The 18,086-nt window shown below is 38.4% G+C and overlaps 1 protein-coding gene across 2 annotated transcripts; it reads right to left on the reverse strand.

The window, feature by feature from the left end:
- Positions 1–15,877: 15,877 nt before the first annotated feature.
- Positions 15,878–18,086, reverse strand: tpbgb (trophoblast glycoprotein b). 2 transcript variants are annotated; one of them, XM_055227620.1, is made up of 2 exons: positions 17,960–18,086; positions 15,878–17,874 (listed from the first exon to the last, which is right to left on the reverse strand). In XM_055227620.1, exon 2 carries the CDS (start codon positions 17,625–17,627, stop codon positions 16,497–16,499), a length of 1,131 nt encoding a protein of 376 aa, XP_055083595.1. In that variant the 5' UTR covers positions 17,628–17,874; positions 17,960–18,086; the 3' UTR covers positions 15,878–16,496. The 2 variants fall into 2 exon arrangements, with proteins under 2 accessions (XP_055083595.1, XP_033837567.1); XM_033981676.2 differs by having other exon boundaries at positions 16,037–17,874; positions 18,014–18,037.

The following is an 18,086-nucleotide window of genomic DNA, read 5'->3' on the forward strand; positions in this document are numbered from 1 at the left end:
CAGATCAAATAAGCATTGTCAAACAACCTCTAGAAATAGGTTGCCAATTAACACTGTCACTTGGTGTGAAAGGGAAGTGCGTTTTTTATACTTTACCTTGCCACTATCGCCATCTCCTCCTTCACAAAAGAAAAATGTTCCCCGTGCCACATTGTGATAGCCCACATATGGAGCGATCAAGTCTACCAGAATACATTTCAAATTGGATTTTACAGCCCTTTGCCTTTGCTAATGTCTTTGATATTATTTCTGGATTAAGTGAAACGGTGATGTGTGAGATTATAACAAAGGCTGGTGTAGAAACAGAGGGTAGTTTGGGGAGAGGTCAAGCCTCTAATGCTCGTCTCATCTCTCAGAGGAAATGAGCCATTAGATTGAGTTCCCATTTTAGTCACCCAATCCTAATGGGTCATCTATATTCACCATCTACAAACTTGGGAAGAAAGAGGAATCACATAGTTTGTTATAGCTTACAACCATTGTGGATATCAAAATAAAGACAAAGCTATAAAGTATGCTCAAGTATTTGTCATTTATTGTACTTGCTTGTTTGCTGAAGCCTAGAAACTAATGTAGGCCTGCGGTATCTCAACAGTATTTAATCTTGTAATTTCTTATCTCAGTACTTAAATATTTCATGAATTATCTAAACCGAGTTGTCTCCAATAAATGAATGTTATCGCAATGAAAAAACTATTTTTAAAAAATGCAATAAAAACAAAAATATTACAAAAGAAGGTATGGTGCTTTATTCGAATTTCTAGTTTCTTCGGATAATGTGTTGTATACAGCTTGCATTCAAACCATGAGCAAACTGGGTGCTCTGTTGTTATGGTCATCTCATTACCCTGACCTTAGCATTCAGCCTGAAGCTCTTCTTTGTACTTTGTGTACAATGTCTTACTACAGCTGTTAACATATATGGTTGTATAATATTGTTACTTCTGGCACGGATATTATGCTTATGTCACCATTTTCTCTCAGTGATAGAATACCATATTAGTTTTATTGTATGCATAAACAACCTCCTTGATTAGCTGTATCTGTTCAGTCAGGCTTTTTTTTTTTTTTTTTAAATGCTTTTCATTTTACAATCAAACACCTACAGTACATGTTTTTCTAATAACTTTCTAGGGCTATAGTTTGTTTTATGGTATTCAGGAGGGCTATCTCCAGTTCAAGTTCAGACTCAGAGACAAGCTTGGAGCAAACATTATCAAACCTTCCTGATGACAAGAGCTACACAGTCACGTGGACTGACAATTACGGCATAAGGCAAGCTGTCATCTCTGTAACATGCCTATAATGCTTATGACAAGACAGCCAGGGAAAAGTGCTTACAGTTATGAGAAGCAATAGCCCAATGTGAAAACGTAAATATGTCAGCAGCACTGCATTTGTCGAAGTTGCAGAATTATACTTTTGATTTTTAACTTGGGCAAAAGAAAATAGTTGCAGTGCAGAAAGAGATGGTAAATCCTTATTGTGACAAGCAGGAGACATTTTGAGCTGACAGCTGACAGGAGAGATGGGAGGCCTATTGGGATGCAGTGTTGGGAGGCTGTCCCAGTGCTGCTGATGTTCCTTGAGCCTGAAGGTGTATGAATCACAGGCAGGAGACAGAGGAGCATCTCCCAGTGTTTGAGGGAGGCCAGTGCATCACCTTTAATCTACTACTATAGTATAGTAGCAGTAAAAGAACAATAGACCCTGTGTGCATTCACTATGCAGCTTAGAGTATAAAAACATGTTTTGTATTCATCATTAGAACTTGAATCATATTTTAACCAAATCAAAGTCAATTAATATTATATTGTGTTAGTTGCAACAGGAACAACATCCATCATGAGCTCTTCAAGTCTCAGTAGAATGTATAATCAATCAATTCACTTTAAAATGCATTTCCAAATGAGATGAATTTGAAAAACAGAGGCTATATCTGGCTTTCTCCCTGACTTTGACATTCAGCCAATGTTAATTCTTTGCTTTCAGTATAATTCAAAAGAAGATTACTGAATTATTGAAAAGAATATGTAATTTATCTAAGTCCTTTGAAAGAGCTGACAGATATGTACTGCATATAGACTGTGTTAGGGCTCTTACAGGAAGGAAGTGAAGGGAGGATGGACAGAACCAGGAACAGGAAGAGACAGAATGATGGAAACATTAATGACAGGGCAATCTGTCAACACTCAGCGCTAAGACAAATGGTCCAATCTGTGCATGTCACCACTGCAGCCTCATGGGGCTATCTCCACAAGTGTCAACTAGTCCAGCATGTTTGGGAATGGCTGAAAATCCACAATAATCCTTTTTTCCATATTATGTAAATTACCTTCTTTCCCACAAGGTATAACAAAGGGAAAAAAATATGCAATTGAACTTTTAGGCCAGAGGAAAGTTGTCTGTCTTGACAAAACAGACTGAATTGATCAGATTCTAGAGCCACATTGCCTGCAAGTACCATCAAATTTTGTTTTTAAAACTACCTCCACGACTAGACTAAATCCATCACAAACCAATTCTAAGAAAAGACAAAAACATTGCTTAGTTATTTGTTAATTAGGACAAGACAAGACTTGACATGACACCATTTTAAAAAAGAATATACAAAATGTACCCAATTACCTTTACAAATTACTGTCTGAATTAGAAGAATAACACTAAAACTGATATCAAACTAAAACAATCATGATAGATGTGTACACAGTGAGCAACATTGGCAATTTTTTTCTTTGTAGAACTCAAAATTGGAGTGTCCATCTTTCCAACATGGTGCCAAAGAAATACTATTTGCCAGGAAAGACAATAGCCCCTTAAATTGTTGTGCACATTTCTCTACTGTGCTCTCCCTCTTCCTTTTACAGGAGTTTCAGTTGATTGTAGCCTGGGGATAAAGCAGCCTTTGTTGGTGCAGCAGACTTGACCCAGAGCGGCCCATGGCTACACATCCTTTAGACGATAAACCTAAAAGAAAAGAAGAAAACCTGGAACTAAAGCGGACTGTAATAGGCAGAGACACATTCCCAGTGGCCAGCCAGGACAGCTTGTATTGTCTCTGTGTTGTAGCCATTGCATGTTGCCAAAAAATGAGCCGCCAATCCAGTCTTTCTCAGCCCGTGAATTTCTATGAATCTATCTTTAGACACGTTTTGTGAATGTTTCCAGGTCTGGCATATTACTGGTCTCTTGGGTGTCACATATTTTGACTTGACAGTGTAGTTTCCTTGAAGGAAATCTAGATAACTGTTTTCTCTTAGGCAGATTGTAGACCAAAACTCTACATTCATACTGCTATTAAATCAAACTATGTGGCAGTGGTAAAGGATATTTGGTTTGAAGCTTACACTGTGATTGGCAGTGTCCAGGGGCTCTATTACGGGTAAATTCTGGGACCCCTGTTCAATCCCTACATGCTGCCGTTAGGACACTTAATACACAGCAATAATGTGTCCTACCACAACTATGCAGATGACACTTAGATCTATGTCTCACTGGCAGCAGGTGAATATGAACCAGTGGGTTCACTCTGCCACTGCATCCAACAGATCAGTGTGTGGATGCAAAACAACTTTCTCCAGCTAAACTCAGACAAGATTGAAGTCATAGTCTTTGTCCCACAGAAACATAGAGTGTTAGCAGTCACCTCCAGTCTCTCTCTAAAACCTTCAAATCAGGCTAGAAATGTAGGGGTGAACTTGAGCAGTCACATCAAATCAATAACATCTGCAACTTTTTGCCATCTAAAAACATTGCAAAAATCAAAGGTATACTGTCAAAACCAGACTTAGAGAGACTTATCCATGCATTTGTCTCCAGTAGGTTAGACTACTGTAACGGCCTGCTCACTGGCCTCTCCAAGGGAGCGGTAAGACAGCTGCAGTACATCCAGAACACTGCTGCTCTGGTCCTGACTAGAAGTACTTCACACATGCGTCCTGTGCTCAGATCTCTGTGCTGGCTTCCTGTGGCTCAGAGTATAGACTTTAAAGCAGCTCTGCTTGTGTACAGGTCTCTCTATGGCCTAGCACCAAAGTACATCTCCGATATGTTAGTGCCATACGAACCATCTCACACTCTGAGGACTTCACGGACTGGCCTCCTGCTGGTGCCCAGAGTCAGGACTAAACATGGGGAATTAGCATTTCAGTTTTATGCCGCTAAAACCTGGAACAATCTTCCTGAAGATGTGAGACAGACCTCTACTTGGACAATGTTTAAATCCAGGCTCAAAACAATTCTGTTTAGCTGTGCATATGACTGAAAGGTTTTTATTCTGTACTTTTTCTCCTTTAATGTTAATTTTATACTGATTATTTGTGATAATTTATCTTTTGATTTGTTGTATTGTGATTTTAATGTCTTTCTTATTTTGTAAAGCACTTTGAATTACCTTGAGTATGAATTGTGGGGACACAAAATACTCAAAAACCAAATATGGACTTTGTAAAATGTATTGCAAGGTCACAATTTGTATTGTTGTAATTTCTTGCTGTTCTTTCTAAATGAGAGCTTTTTATATTTTCAGTACAGTCTAATTTAATTACCCCCTGGCATTCTTTGACATTGATATTCAGTGTTTTAGATCTTGGGGCTTTGTAAAACAAGGCTTGTTCAGTAGTGCCAAATTTTCAAGTGTTTGTAGCAGCAAACCCAGTGTACAGCTCGCCTAGAGCTGTGTATCTGGTAGCACTGTGTCCAGACCTCCAGCTTCTGTAACCAGGTTAAAAACTGATTGACTACAATGCACTGAAGGCTACATATTGTACACTGCTGTTCGGAGCTGTACTCTTAGGTTTCTCCAAATTTTATGTTTTTCTAGCTGAGAACTGAGGAAGAGGAAAACTTTCCAACTGTCTGCGGGAGTCTACAGAAATGTGATGTGTTTGTAATTAGTTCACTGTGGTTCTCGCTGTCAGTCTTGCCTCACTATATCATGTTTTTACTTTATCTTGCAGACATCAGTGCATTGAGCAATACAGAAAATATTTGCCTTCTAGTAACACTAGACATAAACATTTCATATATATTGGTTACTAGGACTGGCTTCTCCAAAAAATCTTACTGAATACTGTGGAACATTCCAGGCAAGCAATAGCGACTCAATAGAGGCAAGTAGGAAAAGTGACACAGTGCGCCTTTATCTAGTCCAAAAAAAAAAGTCTAAACCATAAATACAATATACCAAATGTGTACCAAAATAACACCAGAATTTATTTTGACTTAGGAAAGGTGTCTTGGGTAAGATGATAACCAAGAGTAAAATGGATCTCCACCTAACATGAGATTAACTATAAATGGCCAGACAGGAGAATTCCTTTTTTCCAACCTGACAAGGATAATTTGGCTTTGACTAAAATGTCTTGCTGTCTGTCAGATAGACTGCCATAAAATTTGGGCTCACAGTCTCCCTCCAGAAATAGCCTTTTCATATCATCAGCACTGTGGAAGATGGACTATGTGGACGTTCATGGCTCTAAGATAACGACAGGATCCACTGGCTGATTCACTCACTTTGTTCTACTGCCATTAAAATGACTTTTATAGTTTCAATAAATTATTTGTTGCAGTGAAATAACTTTTTCACCATTAATAACAGATTTTACAACACCTTTCTATTTTAGTATTTTTTGGTAATTTTTCAAGTTTAAATTATATAAATGCAGGTCTTCATATATTTATGACCATACAACTTTGTCAATGCCTAATCATGTTTAATCTCAAGTTAACCAGGGACGAGCCTGGTTAGTACTTATGGGAGAGCACTTGGAATACCAGGTGCCACAGTGAAGCAGCTATGGCTCTTGTTCAAACTGCCATTGTATTCTTAAGCAAGACCCTTCACCCACTTTGCCTGTAGTGTCTTTGTGGTGTGTGAGCAAGTGTTGGTGGTGGTCAGAGGGACAGATGGTGCAGATTGGCAGTGTAGCTTCCAGCAGTCTATCCCAGAGCAGGTGTATGACACAGTAGTAGTTTACCACAGAGAATAGAATTAATAATGCACAGTATTATAAAGAGACTTTGAGCTTCTGGAAAAAGCTCTATATAAGACTAATTTATTTTTATTATTATTAAATAATCAGCAAGCTCCCAATAACACTGTGTGCTTACTTTTGGGAGCACCAAAATCCCAGAACTGCCATTAAAGTTTAATAAGGTTTTTTTTTTTACTCAAGCAAAACACTGCACTGCAACAGCACTGTTCGTAATCATTACGGAGAAGGCATTTATATAGTTAGACTGTTATATTTTATGTAAATATGTTGCACTATTATCATACCTTCACTTACACTTAGAGTACATGTAAGGATTGATCCCATTTGAATACTCAGAAATGATTCATTTCTCTTCATGGACCTCAGGTAGAGCTGTTGTAATTAGTGCAGAGCAGATGCCAGCACTTGTGGATACAGGCCATGTGCGTGTTTAATATGGGCCTGTGGAGTAGACCGCTGCTGCAGAGGTGTGTCCATGCCCCGTCACTGCAGCCATTAGGAGACATTTTAGGTCTGGTGCGGACACCAGTGATCCTGAAGTGGGCAGGCAAGGCTACAGCGGGGCCAAGGCATGCTCCTGTCACAGACAGGGCCAAATGTGACCGATTGGTGCTGCGTGCATTTATTTATTTATTGTACTTTGTCTTCCATATAAAACTGTTACTCTAACAATCCACAAATTAACTGACACATATCACCAGGTATTTTGGTGATCTGCAAAAGTCAGATGTATTATTGGGGTAACTGATTATTCTAGTTATCTGATTTTTATTGGCCATGTAAATGTACTCTCTATTTACTCCCTGGCCTCCCTTACAGACAATGCCCGTCCCCATGCCGGACAATACTAGTTACACAAGGTTCATTCCTGGTCCTGTGATTGAGTGATAAAGTGAGATGGGCTAACAAGCACATTGCAAAGGGAAGATCAGAGTAAAACGAGCTACAGTAATAACATCCTCTGCATGAGACACGGCCCTGAGAGGCATCATTTAATGGTATGAAAACAACACAGGCGGCAAGGAGGTACACATTATGTTGGATCCAGACTGCCAGCCTCAAGTGTGTACTGAGAACTAATCTTCAGAACAGCTGCTTGTGTGGCTAGATACAAATACACTGGGAAATAATAGACTGTACACAATAAAAAAAAAAATTTGGTAGTTTTTTGCCTTGTTCATAGTGTTATGTAAGACAAGTTCTGTCTTGCCTGAGAAGAAAAACACTTTTCTTGTTACTATCCTTCATTCCTGCAAAAAGACATAAGTTTCACTGCTCCCTTTTATATATGAGCTTCAGATAGTGGTTCCCATAACCAATGCTTGTGAGAGTGAAAGGCTCGCTGTCTGTGTATCTTTGTGTTTTGTCACCTACAACTAGGGGTGCCAAGATTTGTTAGTTACCAGATTATTAAATATATTTTCATATGTTGGTTATGATCTAAATGATCTGAAATGAATCTAACCTGGATGTTACTGTGTTGTAATAGGTTTCCATGGAGCAGAGAATGTAGAATTACTATTGCCATTGATTAACAATATAATTTGAAGCTGAAGCTTTTATATTGCATTCATTTGCTGTATTGTCTCAAAGAAAGTTACAGGAAATGAGAATTACATTGAGCGTAAGTAGACAACAACCTAAGACTTGTTTTAATTTTATTCCAAAAATATGTTCACTCATAGCAGAAACATTGTCCACATTGTTCAGTAGCCTATCCTGTCTTTCATTTAGCCCACTAATTAATACATGCATTTGACTGAGTTCTTCTTGGTGACCAGCAAAGCTCTACTAAGCCCCTTTGTCAAGTGTCACATCAGTTTTTGTCTCTTTAGTTTATCTCTTCATTTCAAAAGAAAAGGCAGGGTAGATTAATCCCCGCTTTACGCTCTAGTGAATTACAAGCATTTCATTTCAAGAAATTGGACATCCAGTTTGTAAAAGTTGCCATTGCCAAGAGTTTTTTAGTGTTGAATAGCTAGCACTTTTTGTTAAGCAGTGGCAAATATAACCTGGCATGGTGTAGACAGCATGTTACAAAAGCTAATTGTCCTTTTATCCATCTCATCTGGGACTGGCCCGTGTAAGAGGGGGGTAACCGGAGAGACCCTAATTGCTTAAAGCGTTGACTTGTGGAAGGTTAAAAGCGGTATCGTCAAGTCCTATCTGATAGCTACATATGAGGCTCATGTTACACGCAGCACTTTGAGTATATTGCATTTCATCTGTGGCAGGGGTGGGTTGTCTGGATGTGAAGGCTGGTTCATTATTCTCCCGGTGCTCCTGCCAGGCTGCTTTGCTGGCATCGGGGCTCGTCTCATTTCATAGAGAGAATAGGAAATGACAAGAAGGAGAGCGCAAAGGGGCGGAACGGCATAGTTGACAACCACAAGCAGAGATTGTAACTGGAGAATTGTTAATGTAAGTATTTCCACATTGACTAGAGCTCCCTGGAGATATAGGCCTACAATATTACCCACTAAAGAATACTGGCGAGGAGTAATCTAGTCCTATTCTTGTCCATTTGGATGAATAATAGCAGCAAATTGAGATTGAATTTAAGACTTTGCTATACATGGAGAGGTGTTGGAAATTTATGGTGTGCAGAACATACATTAAAGCAACAAAATGCTGTGTTTGCATAAAAAACAATGTAATGCATGTATAAAGCCACTTCCATTATTCATAATGTGGAGGTAAATGTATTTTATTCACATCCCATGGGGGTTTGAGTTTGCGGCTTTTAACACCTGCAAAGTGTGCATTTAAGGGAGAATTATTTAACAGAAAACACAGAATCACAGTGGTAAAGGTGAGTGGGTATTTAAAGCCTTTACTCAGACTTTTTAAAATACTTCAGACACCTTAGAATTAGTATTTCATGTTTCATCAAAGTTGGACAGAATTTGTCATTTCTGTGCACAAAAAAAGCCGTTGTTATCAGCAGATGGACTGTCTAAAATAAAGCCTGTGAGAATATATTGATGGCTATATTAACAAGGTATTCTCTGTTGGCAACTTGAGCGCTGAAATGATTAAATGAAGGTTGATGGACTTATTTAAACATGGAAGTATTTCCTGCTTGGTACCACTGCATGTCACTAGTTTTTGGGAAAGAGAAGAAGACTTGAAAAAAGATAGACTAAAATATATTACATATTACAAATACAAATGTAAAAGTAAATAAATAAAATACATACACTCATACATTCAGGCATGTTTAATGAGGGAACAACATTATCATATTGAAGCACAAGCATTTGACCTAGTATATAGGGAAATGAATATCAGGAATGAAGTCAATGCAGTGTTCATATTCCCAGTTCGGATAGACTCTTTGTAATAAGTCATAAAATATGCAATGCTTTAAAACCTTTTCATTCAGGTAATTCCAGAACCAAGCAAGTAATAAATATGGCTATCTAAAACTATACAGCTTGCGCTATGTTTACTTTGCACAAGTCACATTCTGTTTGTACCAGAGACCTTACAATCTGGCTAATCTAATGCCTCCCTTGCTCCATATTAGCATTCATACTCATAGTGCAATTATTTTAACAAATTGCTCCATTACTAATCACCTACTGTTTTTCCTCACAGACCTTCCCCATTGAAACTAGCGCACTCCTGCTTGATTAATGACAAAGCTTTATACTTTCAGTGTGGCCTGGTTACTCAGTTTTTCAAGGCCTGCCAAGCATTATAATTCATTGGTCCAAGAAATTTAACATTGTGCAGCTGTACCACATGACCTCATGAAAAACCTTGAGCCACAGTGTGATGGCTGGTGCTCTTTTTTGGCAGTCTCCGCTCTGGCTTACATCGTAGGTTTGGTTGGGTCATTACTCACACTGACACCCTCTGCCCATCTACCTCATATTAGCCAGCATTTAATATCCCTACTGACCGGACGGCCTTGCAAAATTATCACTAAAAAGTCATAAACAATTCATTAAGACTTCTGTACAGCTACAGCTCACAGTCATTTTAAGTAGCTGGAAAAAGCACAATGATAAGTTTATATTGTTAATAGTATTTTACATGAACAAATCTTAAAGTTTTCATATACTCAGCAACAAGGTGCATTATGTAACTTTTCTGGTATCCACCACCTGTTTGGATCCATGAGGATTTTATTGCCCAGAAAGCTCCACAATATGGCATTATATATATTTTTTGTACTTAATGTACTTAATATATTGTCTTTTCTTTTTGCAATAAAAATGCCTGTAATTGTTACAAGCAAGTTACATAAGTCACAAGCCTCTCTAATTGGCAAAATATATTAAACAATGTGTTCATTTCAATTGTTTTATCACACATTTGAACCATAACTGCTATAAATCTTGCACTACAAACTCAGTTGTGTTTTTGTTGAAGAGGTTTTGCTAAGCATCACATGATACATTCCCCACATCAAGTGAAATCTTGTGAAACTTTGGTAATTTTCCCCTCGTTATTTAGCTCACATGCCATCTGACACTAATTGAGAATGTCACAGATATGCTGGAAATAAATTGCAAACCTATTAGTTACTACTTGACATTCAAAAATATGTTGTGAATTGATTCAATCATAAAGTCATTTAAAAAATCACAGAATTTTTGCTTCATATATAATTTGGAATAAGGATTCTGGGTATTACTCCAAGGCTTATAGAATTTTGTTTATCTATGAAAGTAACTCTATGACACACTGACTCTTCTTTCTGGTACTTGTCTGCCTCCATAGGTTTATAAGCCATGAAGGACACATTTGGTAAGCTTTATTTTATGTGTCATTTAAGCTTCAATCTTCAGTGCATCAATACTAGTTATAATGTTATTTACATTGATGAGGTTGATGAAAGTGGACATAGTTTTCTATAATTTTAAGACTTTTACAAGAATACCGTAACTCTTTTGGGCTCTGTACCCCTGCACGCAATCTGACACACATTCATCTGTGATTTCCCTAGTCCTTTTAAGACTTCAAAGGCTTCAAATTCTAATTTCACATTTGTAGAAAGTATAATTTATCAAAGTATGACTTTGGTTAATGCAATGGACGTCAGAAGGATCTCTGGAAAAGAATGGACCTTTTGAGAAAACTTGATCAAACAATGAGGCTTATATACTGTTTACATAGATTGTGGTAAGATGTTTTGTGATAAAAAATTTAAAGAGGCAAACTCTATTAGCCCACAGAGAAGGCATGTACCAGTTATGCAGCTGTTTAAAATTTATACTCAGCATCTTACTGCAATGTTGTCAAATGCCCCTAATATTCTGTATGTGTCTCATTCCACGTTTAGAATCATTTGGCAAAGTCAGATGCTCTCTGGTCACGTGGCAAACTTAAATTGAAATTTTATGAGAATTGCAAAGAATCTTAATCTGTTTTACATTCTCCATTCATGTTGTTAGTGTCATGAGTGTGATGTATTTTCTATAAATAGTATGTTTAAGTTTAAAATTCTCCCTATATGAACCGTAAGATATTCCTGATAAAACTGTGTACCTCAGTGTGTATTTTATCAGTTTACATATCTTTGACGATGTGTTCATTATGCTTTTGTACTGTACACTTTCATGCAGCAGATTCCACTCATCTCTGTGCCTGAGCCTCAACATTGCCCTGGCCTCCTGCTCCCTGTGTGTCTCTCTGTCCCTGGAGCGTCCGAGCTGCATGGTCCAGTTCCGAGAGGCTGTGGTGCTGTCAGCTCAGATCCATCTTGGTTTGGGACGCGGCTTGTTCATTAAGGCCAGCGTGTCTCAACAGGGGGGCGGGCCTCTACAACACAACACACTTATGTACAGCAGCATAAATCCACATTAGTGAATATGAGGCTCTTCATGTGGAGCAGAGATGATCTACATGACATGAGCTAAACCAGGGCATCAGTACATCCACAGAGACTCCCAACAAGATTGATGTTTACTAGAACTAGCATCGTTAACACAAAGAACTTTACATACATCAAATTAACAAAGCTTTATGATATTGCCACTTAATAATAGCTCTAAACACTTTAAAAATAGATGACATTTTTACAATCATATGACTAATATAATTCAGAGGTGCTAAGCATAATTGTATACCTATAATGATGACAATTAAACTTTATTTTTAGCAACAGCTACTATCACTATATCATTACTCCATTTTTCTTGCACACAAATTACTTCTGTAACTTCCAATTAAACTCTCACTACGCCGTATAAGAGCCCTTTCTACTACGACTATAATGCTCTGCTCATATTTCCTGGTGTTCTACTATCCAATTATTTTTTTTTATTTCAGTGATAACAACTTTTACATGTACAGCTCAGTTTTCTCACAGAATACCTACACACAGTTTCTTCAATATTTTCCAGATTTATTTCCTCTGGTCTGATTTTTTTTTCCCAAGTGAAAGGTCATTGGTGTGGGCAGTGCCAGATGGTTGTGAGGTAGCAGACAATGTAATTACAGCACTCTGGCAACTGATAACCTGCCAGTCTATGTTTCAACACCAGAAAGTGCTCGGGCATATTGAATGGGCACTGACAAACATGGCTGTCAGGAAGACAAGAGTAGAATAAAAGAATGACTAATGTGTACTTTTTAGGTCACTCTGCACCATCTATTGAACTGAGTCTTTATGCTGAGATTTTACCGCTGACAATTATGTTACTATTTGACACGTGATTTGTCGCAGTTACCCTCTCTCTAGAGCAACTTGCCTTAATTAATGGGCTTGGGACTGGCACAAAGTCTCCGGGTCCCAACTGACTACTACTAGTTTACTACTATTTAGCCAGTAGATATTCTTCATAGTGAACTTTAAATATGTTTTAAGTTGCTACAGTGGGGGCATTTTAATGAGCTTGTGCAACTGCTTTAGCAATTTAAGTTAAAAATGAATGTAAATAATTTAGTACCATATTTACTACTGTGTCCATATTTACTAGTGCGTCCTTGTGTATTGCAGTGATCTTGAAAACATGGCGCAGACACAAGGTAACAAGAGGACAGCAGCGTACAATAAAAACAACTATTTGGCAGTAATCTTATAACAGTCATGTGCATATGACATCACACCAGAAAGTAGAGACAAGGTTGTGTGCCGGGTTAACTCCCATAGCGTCCTGTACTTTTGTTTAGAGACACCCAACGCCTTTTATGTGTATGTGTCAAAATGAGAAGGAACAGATCATTACTATTATTAATTATGCTAGTTAATATCTCCATTACTCTTTGTATGCTATTCTATTTGAACAGTCTTATCCTCACAACAATGTAATCCATATGGGCCTACAGTGTACACCATAAGTCACTGGACCAGTGTTTGGACGTAAAGGCAGTTTGGGGACTGGCCTTAACAAGCGCAAAGGATACACTGAACAAGCCAGATAAGGTGTCACTGCTGTGGGGCTGGGCAATACTAATGCTTACCGTCACACACATCCTTTTTGAGGACAAGTTTGAACAATGTTATTACTTCAGGACACAACTGTCTACGCACGTTAAAGCTCCATATTGTGAAAAAGTGAAAGGCTTACGAAATAAAGACGATGATTTGATTTTCTTTATCATTAACAAATACTACTACATCTTTTTTATTTGCTTAATTATTTGTGGAAACTTTTTTCTTCTCCTTAAATAATGTTACTATTCCACGCAATCAACTATACTTCTACAAAATACTCAATAAATCTCAATACAAGGAGGAAGGAAACATTTTTAATAAACATAATTTTAGTCACCCTCCAGGCTTAGATGCCTTCTCCTCTTCAACCATCTTTTCTCTAATGTACATTTTTCTTTCTGGACGTTGTAATTACACCTGCCCTGCCAAGCGTAGCTCAAGGCGTGGCTGGGCACACTCACTTTGTTAATGTGCACGTGCAGAACAGGGTGGGTGATGGTCTCTGTGGAAACATTAGGTTGTAAGCAGCCTGCTCCTGTAAGTCTCTCCTGGGAGGGAGAGAGGTAAGAAAGAGACACACAGGGGGATTCTCTGGGCCAAGTGCAAAGTGCTGCTACTTTTCTAGATTCATCTGCAACAATTACAGATGAACAATAAGGATTAAGTACAACAATAAATTCAAATACAAAATAATAGAAAGTTTTTTTCCCTGTAGATTGTTCTTAACATTCAGTTTGTAAATGTGGGAAAAGTGCAAAACAAATTTACCTAAGGGTACTAATAAAGACACCTAACCTAATAAAAACCTTCTGAAAATTTTCTGTTATGATGTTTGAGCCCCAGTGATGCAAAATAAAAATCAGCACTATGTAGTAAATTTAGATTTTGTATTAGTTAAAAATACCAAGTTTTCCTCACTCAATGCATGCATGACTGGATTTATAATCACTGTAAAATTAATAATACTGTCTGAGAGGTTTGATTTCATGTATACAGTAATTATAACAATAGCAAATGTAGTTTCAAAATATCATTGAATATTGAAAAAAAAAAAAAATATATATATATATATATATCTTAATTCTATATTTTATGGCACCACATTATTCTGATCTCCCAGTCTGATTCCTATTTTGGTACAAAACACTTCTCACGCAGGAGATTTGTGAGGTGTGAAACTAAAGGTGTGAGCGATGATGAGCAGAGTGTTCGTCAGGAGGCAGCCGCGAATTAACACCAGCTCCAGCCCAGACGAATGGTGTTACACATCACTAACTGGGAGTAATCAGACACATCCACAAACTAAGATCAAACTCAGTGAACAGAGCCTCACTTTTTGTCAGCTAGAAAAGATTGTTAAAGTCACATAATGTTCTTGTCAAACTGGAATTAGTGCGAAATGTGCCTCAATTTAAAATACTTCGCTCTAGGTTTGTAGATGTTTGTTTGTGAAGACTGAGAGATACTAAACTCAGTGGTTATCTAAGGGTCAAAGAGATGCTCAATCATCTCTCGGTACAAGTGCTGCATTATTTGATTCAACAGTCAGAGTCTATAGACCTATTGCACCTCAAAGAACAGTAAACAATTGAATACCCATTTAATAATATTTTTGCAAACTATCCAATAAGAGAAATAGTCACTGACAGTGTAAATTCCACAATGGAAAACAAGGGTGCCAGCCTACTTTATAGCATAGCCACATAAAAAAGCAATTTCCATAATCCCTTGAAGTGCCCTGTGACAATGTGGGGTTAACTTTGCCTTCATTTGCATATACCACAATACAATAATAAACATCTCTTTTAAATTTTTTTGCAACTCCCCATGCTGTAGCTTGTTATGCTTATTTATATGAGATGCTAAACATACCCCCTGGCTTTAGCTGAAAAAAATAAATAGTGAGATTGTTTATGAGGTTGCAGGTTTCAAATAAAACTTAAATTCCTACTGTGCCCATACAGTGGCAATGCGTTATGCAGACACTACAACCATTCATTTTAACGTAAACATTTTGAGCAATCATAGATACAGCCAACACATACATCCTGTTGGCGACTCAGTAGATTGAACCTACAACCTTTAATAGAGAGTGGAGATTGTAATTGGTCTCTCTTTTTGCATCCGCGATTTTCGGAAATTCACCGGGAATGATACATCGTTTGAATCACAGTCGGAAATAAATTGGATCAGAAATAATAATTTGCTGTTCTGATCACCTCTGAACCCATTTTAATATATATATATTTTTTTTTTTACTTTTACTTGACTAATACAGTGCATTTAGGATAACAATTTGCTTGCTTATTTGAAAGTACATATCTAAAGTGTGCATGATTCACACACTATTGAACTCACTGTCAGCTGGATTAGATGCCATATGGTTCATGTTAGTGCTGCCTTGGGAGAGAGCAGGCATGCAGGCACATAGAGGGTGTGTGTGTGTGTGTGTGTGGGGTGTGGGGGTGTGTAGGGGTGGGGGTGTGTGTGTGTGTGTGTGTGTGTGCGCGGCCTTCATCAAAACCTTCAGATCACATTCCTCAAGATGATATGACCTTTACACCAGTCAGATAGCAACAATCCATAAACATTTTATTTAGCGATTAGCCATAAAAAAACAAAAAAAAACCCAAAATGGACACAACGAGTCAGATCGATTACCGACAATACCCAAACCTATATGTAATCTTCACTAGCCAAAATGACATCATAAAAACTCATAAACAAGCAATACAACTGTATGTCTATGCAGCAAAGGCATAATAATATTGATGTATTGGCCAGCACAGTATATTCTCTTTCATTAGAGTTCCAAGCTTTTCTCAACAGAATAAAAAAATAATAATAACGCATACCATTGAGTTGAGTGTGTCAGTTTTTGGGCATTGTTCATTGTCCATGCAATGCAATGTGTATTTTTAAAAATGTAGTCAAATGTCACAGCTGCCAGGTGCTTGTAACAGGACATGCGGCAGCGCTAGAGTGCAGGTTGAGTTAATTAGGAAGAAACCATGGTAGAATGTGTCATCTTAAGGGAGAGGGGAACAGGGTGTGGAAGACTCATGCAAATCCAAAATGGTCCAAAAGTCTGTGATTTTGAGTTTGGTCCTTTACACATCTGAGTTTATGCTCAAGTTGGCAAGTCTTGGGTCAGAGTTGATCTCATATCTGTAATGATACCCTTCCATGTGGTCCCTGCAAGCGTCCCGAATATTATACATCCACCGCTTTATGCCTTTTCTGTTTAGGTAGAGCACAAGTAGGAATATGACACCAATCAAAGCTAGGACTAGGCCCAGGAAAACATAAGAGGTTTCTAGAACACCTTCCATGTCACCTGAACATTTCAGCTGAGAGTTTTGGATATGGATTAAGGGGAGACACCTCAGCTCCTCTGGCTCCACACATGTTAGATTTTGGACATCGGTTATCTGTGAGGAGTTTTTCAGCCAGGACAGGAAGTCTTCAATAAAGCAGTCACACCGCCATGGGTTCCCCGACAGTCGTATGTGCAGACCAGGTTTTTGGCTGAATTCAGACATAGTTGAAATCGGAAGCTGTCTCAGACTGTTGTCTCTCAGATCCAAGTCATGAAGAGGTGGCACCTTCAGTGTCCCGTTCTGTAAGGAAATGATGGAGCTGTTCTGTAAACTGAGGTTCTCCAGGCTAGGCAGGCTGGAGAACACGTTGTCAGGTAGAAACACAAGGTCATTATTGGATAGGTCCAGGACAGTGAGCTGCTGCAGGTTTGCCTGCTGTAGAAAGCTTAGATCCGCCAAGGAACGATTATGGAAACACCTACTGAGGTTCAACACTTGCACTTTATTATCAACTGGAAAAGCTTTTTGGCTCAAATCTAGAATGGTGTTGTTGCTCAAATCCAGGCGCACAAGACTGGGCAACTTGTCAAATGCCATGGCGTCCACAAACTCCAGCTCATTTCCACTAAGATACAAATCTGTCAACTGATCCAAAAGACTGGGGAAAGAGTCTACACTGATACGGGAAATGTTGTTTCCTGTCACAAACAAGGCTTTGGTGTTGTTTGGTAACGAATGTGGAATCTCATCCAAGTCCTGGTTTTGGCATTTTACAGTCTGCGTGGAGCACACGCATTTCTCGGGGCAACCTTGACAGCACGCGATGACCGCGAGGAAGAAAAAAAGTAGCCGCACCATGTCATAGTTCGGCACAATTCTTTTGCGTTTGTAACATCCGCGTATCACTGAAAAAACGGACATTTTGTATTTTCTGTGTGCGCCACGTCTGAGTTAAGACTGCTAAATTTACCGGCTAGTGTTTTCCTTTGTGAGGGAGCACGAAACTTTTCAGCTTTGTCCTCCCACTTATATCCTTGCGGGGAAAAAATCTTCGTGGATGAAACACAGACCCCATAGAACTACCTCCGGATCATCCTTTGTGGTGTAGCTCTGAGCGTGCAGCTTGAACTTGCTGCTTTTTTCTCCACACCTTTCACAAACAAGTAGCCTACAAAACACAGTATTATTATCGATAAACAAACAGACAAAAATAATAATGTTACAAAGATAATAAGTTTGTTTCAGACACTTACTCTATGGATCTTTGACAACAGGCAACACTTTGCAAAGATGCGATAAAGTCATACTTCAACTACTTGTTCTCTAAACCGGTGGGAGACGAGATGGAAAGACTAAAGCACGGCAGCTCTGTGCAGACCA

The sequence above is a fragment of the Periophthalmus magnuspinnatus genome, chromosome 16, assembly GCF_009829125.3.
Source record: "Periophthalmus magnuspinnatus isolate fPerMag1 chromosome 16, fPerMag1.2.pri, whole genome shotgun sequence".
NCBI lineage: Eukaryota > Metazoa > Chordata > Actinopteri > Gobiiformes > Gobiidae > Periophthalmus > Periophthalmus magnuspinnatus.

What these genes read in the sequence shown, in the direction of transcription:
- tpbgb (XM_055227620.1), bottom strand. Translation starts at nt 17,627, where the DNA reads ATGTCCGTTTTTTCAGTGATACGCGGATGTTACAAACGCAAAAGAATT.